General features: G+C 35.8%; 1 protein-coding gene across 1 annotated transcript in view; it reads right to left on the bottom strand.

Annotated features, from left to right (window-relative positions):
• The window catches only part of tsg101a (tumor susceptibility 101a), a 10,910-nt gene extending 3,730 nt beyond the window's left edge, over window positions 1-7,180 (bottom strand). The window contains exons 1-7 of the mRNA XM_016247578.1: window positions 6,864-7,180; window positions 5,804-5,891; window positions 5,671-5,736; window positions 5,427-5,590; window positions 5,196-5,322; window positions 4,410-4,467; window positions 4,133-4,227 (exon numbers count right to left, since the gene is read on the bottom strand). Of these exons, the coding sequence (XP_016103064.1) occupies window positions 4,133-4,227; window positions 4,410-4,467; window positions 5,196-5,322; window positions 5,427-5,590; window positions 5,671-5,736; window positions 5,804-5,891; window positions 6,864-6,905 (640 nt within the window). The 5' untranslated portion in view covers window positions 6,906-7,180. The remainder of the gene's footprint in view (window positions 1-4,132; window positions 4,228-4,409; window positions 4,468-5,195; window positions 5,323-5,426; window positions 5,591-5,670; window positions 5,737-5,803; window positions 5,892-6,863) is intronic.
• Between the last annotated feature and the right edge of the window lie 337 nt (window positions 7,181-7,517).

The raw sequence follows: 7,517 nt of genomic DNA, 5'->3' as shown, positions 1-7,517 counted from the left end.
TAGTTATTTTATATTTTTTATTATAAAAATCACTATTATAAAATATCAAATCATCAAGAAATCAAATTTTGTCAAAGTTTTGCACTTTTTTGTGTATTCAGTAAGAAGTCACAAAGTGCCTTGAAACAAACGTCTTCAATTCGCAACTGAATCACACAAAGTAAAGAGTGCTCCTTTTATAATCACTATAGTTGTTGGTCAGTTCAGCATAATACTATAGAAGAATAATGGTACATTTAATAAGAGTAGAATACAGTGGTGTGAAAAAGTGTTAGCCCCCTTCCTGATTTCTTATGTTTTTGCATGTTTGTCACACTTTAATGTTTCAGATCATCAAACAAATTTAAATATTACACAAAGATAATGGAAGACTGGCAGACAGAAATCAGCTTGGAGAAAATCAACAGCAGTTCAGAGTATGAAAAGACAATGCAGAAAAGCTGAGCGGATGTGGCGGAAGACGAAACTTGAAATACACTACAGCATCTATAAAGACCCCCTTCGTGCGTTCAACGTGGAGCTAGCCACAGCTAGACAAGAGTTTCTTCTCAAACCTTATAAACAGTAACTTAAACAACACTCGCACTCCTTTTGCTACTGTTGAGAGACTAACAAACCCCCCCCCCAAGTCAGATTGCCAGTGAAATGCTTTTTTTTGCTTCCTTCTTTTCTGAGAAGATCAATAATATCAGGAAGGCGATAAAACGAAGCGTTTGAGAGAGGCGGGGCATAGAGGACCTACAATAATGTACAGTATTTGAAAAATAATGTGTATTTTGAACATTAAAGCATGTCAACATATTCTGTTACACCAAATACACAAAATATTGATCTTTAAAAAAGCATCATATGACCCCTTTAATTATATGCATTTATGGTGTAATTACTAAATTTCCGTGTCAATCCATGTTAATTTTTACCGTGAATAATGCGCTGTCACTCCTGGAGCGCACTGCCGGACCGCAATCGCACGCAGTGTGAACGCTCTGATCCGTTAACATGGGCGCGGAAAAATACGCCCCACAGACGGAGTGTGTGAAACTAGTGTTACGTTTGTATGCCCGCCTGGTCTGTTCTGTTCTCGTGCTCCATTTAGACGCACTGCATTCTGATTGGTTCGGATAGCATACTGCAGGAGGTCGGGGGCACGGAAAATCGTGCTATAAAGCGATTTAGAAATCACGCACGCTCAAATCGCGATTTTATGACGATTTCGATTAATCGCACAGCCCTAATTCAGATTGAATGTTGCTAATATAAATTCAGATTAAATACTACACATTTAGATGTCCTCTGGTTCAGATTGAATGTTGCTAATTCAAATGAATTCAGACTCAAACTGAATGCTACCATTTCAGTTCAGCTCTGATTCTGATTCAGTGTTGCCAGTTCAGATCAACTCACATTCAATGAATGTTACTAATATTATAATAATATTATGCATCTTTGCTGTAGAGACAAAAAGTAATGCCATCAAGTTAGCATTTTAAAACATTCGCTCACTAAAAAATAAATAATTTCTGATCAATGACTTAACCACAAACAACCTGGATTTTATGTTTCTAAATGAAATATGGCTAGAAGAAAGTTGCAGTCCAACCGTCCTCAATGAAACAGCCCCTCCAAACTTTACTTTCATAAGTGTCTGCAGAGCTGTTAGGAGAGGTGGAGGTGTAGCTGCTCTATTTAAAGATGTCTATCAATGCAAGCAAGTGTCATTTGGTCAGTACTTGTCTTTTGAATAGCTAGGTATTGTGCAGAAAGGTGCTCCACGCATTCTGTTTATCACTATTTACAGGCCTCAAAAATACTCTCCAGCCTTTGCTGAAGAGTTCACAGAACTGTTATCAATGATTTCCTCAGAGTTTGACTGTTTTGCAATTGCAGGGGATTTTAATATTCACATAGATAATGCAGAAATCAAAACTACAAAATAAATTATAACTGTTTTAAACACTTTTGACCTGATTCAGGATGTGCATGAACCCACACACAATCGTGGACACAGCCTCACTTCTTTCTGGGACTTTTCCAAACTCCCTGAAAACTGCAGTTGTTAAACCCCTTCTGAAAAAGAACAATCTTGATAACACCATATTGAGCAACTATAGACCAATATCAGATCTTCCTTTTATAGGAAAGATTATTGAAAAGGTAGTTTTTAATTAGCTGAACAACTACTTAAACTCAAATGAATACCTGGACAATTTTCAATCTGGTTTCCGACCGCAGACAGCGCTCATTAAGATAATAAATGGTATTCGCTTTAATTCTGATTCTGGCAAAATATCAGTGCTGGTACTACTAGATCTCAGTGCTGCGTTTGACACTGTTGATCATAACATACTTCTAGAGAGACTGAAAAACTGGGTTGGGCTTTCTGGGATGGTAATCAAATGATTCAGGTCATACTTAGAAGGGAGAGGTTATTATGTGAGTATAGGAGAGCATAAGTCTAAGTGGACGTCTATGACATGTGGAGTCCCACAAGGCTCAATTCTTGCACCGCTTTTGATTAGCCTGTATATGCTCCCACTGAGTCAAATAATGAGAAAGAACCAAATTGCCTATCACAGCTATGCTGATGATACCCAGATTTACCTAGCCTTATCTCCAAATGACTACAGCCCCATTGACTCCCTCTGCCAATGCATTGATGAAATTAACAGTTGGATGTGCCAGAACTTTCTTCAGTTAAACAAGGAAAAAACTGAAGTCATTGCATTTGGAAACAAAGATGAAGTTCTCAAGGTGAAAGCATACCTTGACTCTAGGGGTCTAACAACTAAAAATCAAGTGAGGAATCTTGTTGTGATTCTGGAGACAGACCTTAGTTTCAGTAGTCATGTCAAAGCAGTAACTAAATCAGCATACTATCATCTCAAAAACATTGCAAGAATTAGATGTTTTGTTTCCAGTCAAGACTTGGAGAAACTTGTTCATGGCTTTATCACCAGCAGGGTGGACTATTGTAATGGTCTCCTCACCGGCCTTCACAAGAAGACCATTAGACAGCTGCAGCTCATCCAGAACGCTGCTGCCAGAAAAATCTGAGCATATCACACCAGTCCTCAGGTCCTTACACTGGCTTCCAGTTATATTTAGGATTGATTTTAAAGAACTTTTACTCGTTTATAAATCACTCAATGGCCAAGGACCTAAATACATAGCAGATATGTTCACTGAATATAAACCTAACAGACCACTCAGATCATCAGGATCGAGTCACACAAACGCTTGCTTGATCAGCCGTTTGAATAATAGTCTCTCTAGTTTATTAAAATGGCAGATATTTTACAAGTTTATTTCCTTTATCGACAAAAGCAACTTATGGCAGAAAGAGAATTTGGTAGTCAGCAAAGAAGGATAATGAATGAATACTAACATTGTTGCTGTTTAATTGCAATGGCGAATCCATCATGGTGGAGAAAATTTATCGTAGATGGAGGTTTTAATTGCAGGTTAGAATTCTTATCCCCGATTTGTTAATCTGTGTTTAAAATTAAGTGGTGCAACACAACTCGATTTAAAATAAAACCCAGATCAACAAATCCTTGATTAGCTCTAAACTTTGCTTAAATTAATCCTTGTTGGTGCAACTCACCCAATGTTTGTTAATTAAGATTAACTCATACTCATACTGAATGCGGTCAATTTAGATCAACTTGAATTGTTGCCAATTTAAATGAATTCAAATTCAAAATAAATTCTAGCAGTTTAGTTTAACTGTGACTCAAATTCAGATCAACTGACTGAACGTTGCCAGTTCAAATGAATTCAGAATCCACTTCAGTTCAGCTGATTCAGATTAACCCAGGTTCATATTTAGTGACTCTGAATCAAACTGAGTACTGCCCTTTTTCATACTCAGTGTTGCCACTTCAAAAGAACTCAGACTCAGATTTAGACAGAACATTGCAAATTCACATCCATACAGATGCAGATTAAATTTGGTCAATTCAGATGGAAAGAGGGCTAAGAACAAACCTGAAAAATGAGATCTCGGGCCTACAACCTGGGACTGAAAATGGAATCCACATTGCTTATTGCAGGATTACTGCGATTTTCAGTATAACTGTATATGATGTAATGCAACTATAAAACTGAGCCAAAGGCAAAAATGCCAACTCACCCACAGTAGTGACGGGAGTCTGGGAAGTGTAATGTGCTGGACCGCCTGTGGCAGGATAAGCATTGCCTCCTGGGTAAGGGTAACCTGGGTAACCACTGGAGCGGACACAAATCATTACATAACCAATTAATCACGCTCTGTAATTACAACACAGTTTTTTATACAAAGTGTTTTCATATCATGAGTGCTGGAAATAATACAAATGACTTTAACAGGTTTATCAAATGTTGATCAGACTGTTGCACGTGATCTTTGGTCAGACTGAAGGAGCCATTACCAGGGGTTTGGGTTTGGCCCGTAGGGAGATACTGCTGGCATTCCTGGCATATAGGACTCTGGAAGGAGGAGCAGGACACAAAACAAACACTTCTAAATTAACTACTGGTGCAGGGAGACATCTGCTGTTTGAAGCAGGTATTACTTTGAAAATTGGGAATGGTTAATTGATCATGAAAAGATGATTTAATATAGGAGTAATCTGAGATAAAAATTAAGTCACATGAAAGTCAAAATTTTCAGTGCACAAAATATGTGGACATAACATCCTCATAACAGATTCAATTTCTATGTTTTACAACAATGCAGCCTATAAGGACATACAGTATCTCCATGTCAAGAAATGTCTCTATCCAACTGCCAAAACCAAAAGAGGAAATAAGCAATTAAGTTTCCTTTAAAAAAAAAAAAAAGAAAAATGTAAAAAGTAAAAAATTAAGTCTATTAAAGCCATATAAAAATTACTCAAATTTTAAAGTAAAATTAAAACGAAAACTGAAAATATAAAAATAAACAAATTCAAAATATAAATAAATACTATAACATTATACAAGTAATTCAAAAATAACACTGATGTATACATACAATTGTATGTTACAAATGTACTTTTTAATTTATCATTACAATAACAGAAATGAGAAATTCTGCAAAACAATCTTGATGCTAAAAGCACGCTTCGTTTGCTTTATTAAAATACTATAATTTCTTATTTTGACATTCTCATTTGAAACTGTCCATATCTCGTGGAAACTTCTTGTCAGTTGTATTGTGATGAAGCCATGCTTACGGTTCGGGGGTCCGGCTGCTTGGAAGGCCTGGTAAGGAGGCTGTGTGGTGGGTCTGGAGAAAACGGGCGGCTCCTCACCAAACACCACAATCATGACCTGGATGAGCCCGTACAGATCGGACTGAGGCTGACGGGCCAGGAGGAAAGAAAAGAGCATAAAACGTGATCGTTTTATTCTATGAGGCATGAGGAAAAATCTTGATACTAGAACGTAATAATCCTGAGTCGTACATGTTTCCACTCGTGCAGGTATGGCAGGTAGATCTTGCCGTTGGCGTCGATGTGTTTGCCGGTCTTGATCATCATCGCACTGGTGGGCTTCACAAAACATATCGGAGGATTGTAGGGATACGTATCCAGCAGCCACAAGCACACGGGGATATTATACACATTCCCTGAAACAGGAAAAGCATGCATGGCTGAATGTTATAATGCTTCCTTTATCTATAACACTATAAGCAGATCTCTAACCCACCTCTATAACTAACCGGAACAGTTCCAGTGAGGCTCATCAAGTCTCTGGACGAGCCGTCATTAAACACTGTGAAGGAAGCATCAGTTACTGATGGAAAACACACAGAAACACAGATAGGATGAGGGAATCTTACCGTACGCATCCATAACAGGTTTGAGGTCTTTGTACTGAGAGATGACGTTTGTTATCTCCCGGACAGTGAGATCTCTGTATTTGTATTGCTGGAATATAAAAAAAATGATATAAATAACTCCCAAAAAAATGATAAAGCCTCATCACAATGAAATGTATGAAAATATATTGAATCAACATGACATATCAAATTATTTAAATGTGCATTTGATAAGAATCCGTTTTTTTATATATACATAAAAAAGTTAGCTTATGCTCTTAAAGATATTAATATAATTATTTTGACTTTCAAAAGGTAAAACATATGAAATCCAGTATTTTAGTGCATCCATAAATACACACAACCTGCCAAATACAGAAGATAGCTACAATTTTAGGCTTTTTTGTAGAACAAAAACTACAATTTTAGGCTTTGCAACTAACTAAAATAAATAAGCTGAAGTCAAAAGTATAAAATCACTAAAAACTAAGATAAAGCTTAGCTTAAAAAAAGAGAAAAATTCTATATGGCAACAAAATGACTCAAATGTAAACAAAAACTACAATGAAAACTGAAAATATAAAAATAAAAGCGAATTCTAAATATGAATTAATACTAGAAAACTAGAATGCAATTAAAACAGCATTGTATTTTTAAATATATGGTACAAATATACTTTGTCATTTATAATTATTTTTACATGAATATGCAAAAAAATCTTGACGCTAAACACTATTTTCTTTACATAAATGATCATCTTAATATTCTAAAATTCTTATTCATAATCCCTTGTCTTCAGCACAACTGTATGAAAATATACTCAATCAAGATGCCACATAAAAGTATTTCAACAATGATCTGTTAAGCATTATGTGAGTAAAAATTAAAGTTATTATAAAGTATTAGCATAACTATTTTGACTATAATCCACACAGACAAATAACCTGCCTACAATTTTAGCAAATGGCTGCAATATAAAAAAGAGTGAAAAATTTAAGGGGGTCTGAATACTTTCCGTACCCACTGTATATAAGTTATACATTCAAATGAAAGCATAACCACCAAGAGGCACGATACTGACCTTCAGCATCTTTTTAAGAGCTCCTTCGTTGACCACAGCCATGATTTATTACACAAATATAAATAAAGACACTAAACTCCTGAGAAATAAAAGACTAAATGTGTGAAATATAGGAGTGTGTGTGAGCCCAGGCCAAAACACTCCCTCACACAGTCGTATTAACGCCTGCTGTCTGACTCAAACACACTCTACACACATTCATAACTCATTAACATACTCCACATAATAGCTACTTGATGAGAATTCAACAAATGTAGGAAAAGTCGACTAGCATTCATTAACAAGACGAACGCCGCGAGCGCCACTACAGCAGCTTCACTTCCGGCGGGAGCGTGCTGGGATTTATAAAATAAAAGTCTGGCAAGTTTTTATTTGCAAGTATAAACACTTAACAATTAATGTGACATTGGATGACATTACGAACACAGAAATTATATAGGAAGACAAAGAAAAAAAATAATAAAAGTAGTAGAGGTAGTAAATCAATTATCAATCACCATTATACAGTTTCACACATTTGGCACTTTTTTTTGGTATTAATATTTTTTAGCGTTATAATTAAGTAGTTAAAGTCACAAAGAAAATTATGCAATTTTGGAGATGCTGAAGAAAATGTACATTTATGAATATAATATTTTCCCAATAAAATAAATA

Source organism: Sinocyclocheilus grahami, unplaced genomic scaffold, assembly GCF_001515645.1.
Source record: "Sinocyclocheilus grahami isolate Dianchi unplaced genomic scaffold, SAMN03320097.WGS_v1.1 scaffold843.1, whole genome shotgun sequence".
Lineage (NCBI taxonomy): Eukaryota > Metazoa > Chordata > Actinopteri > Cypriniformes > Cyprinidae > Sinocyclocheilus > Sinocyclocheilus grahami.
Note: the sequence above shows the minus strand (reverse complement) of the source record. Positions and strands in the feature narration are given on the sequence as shown.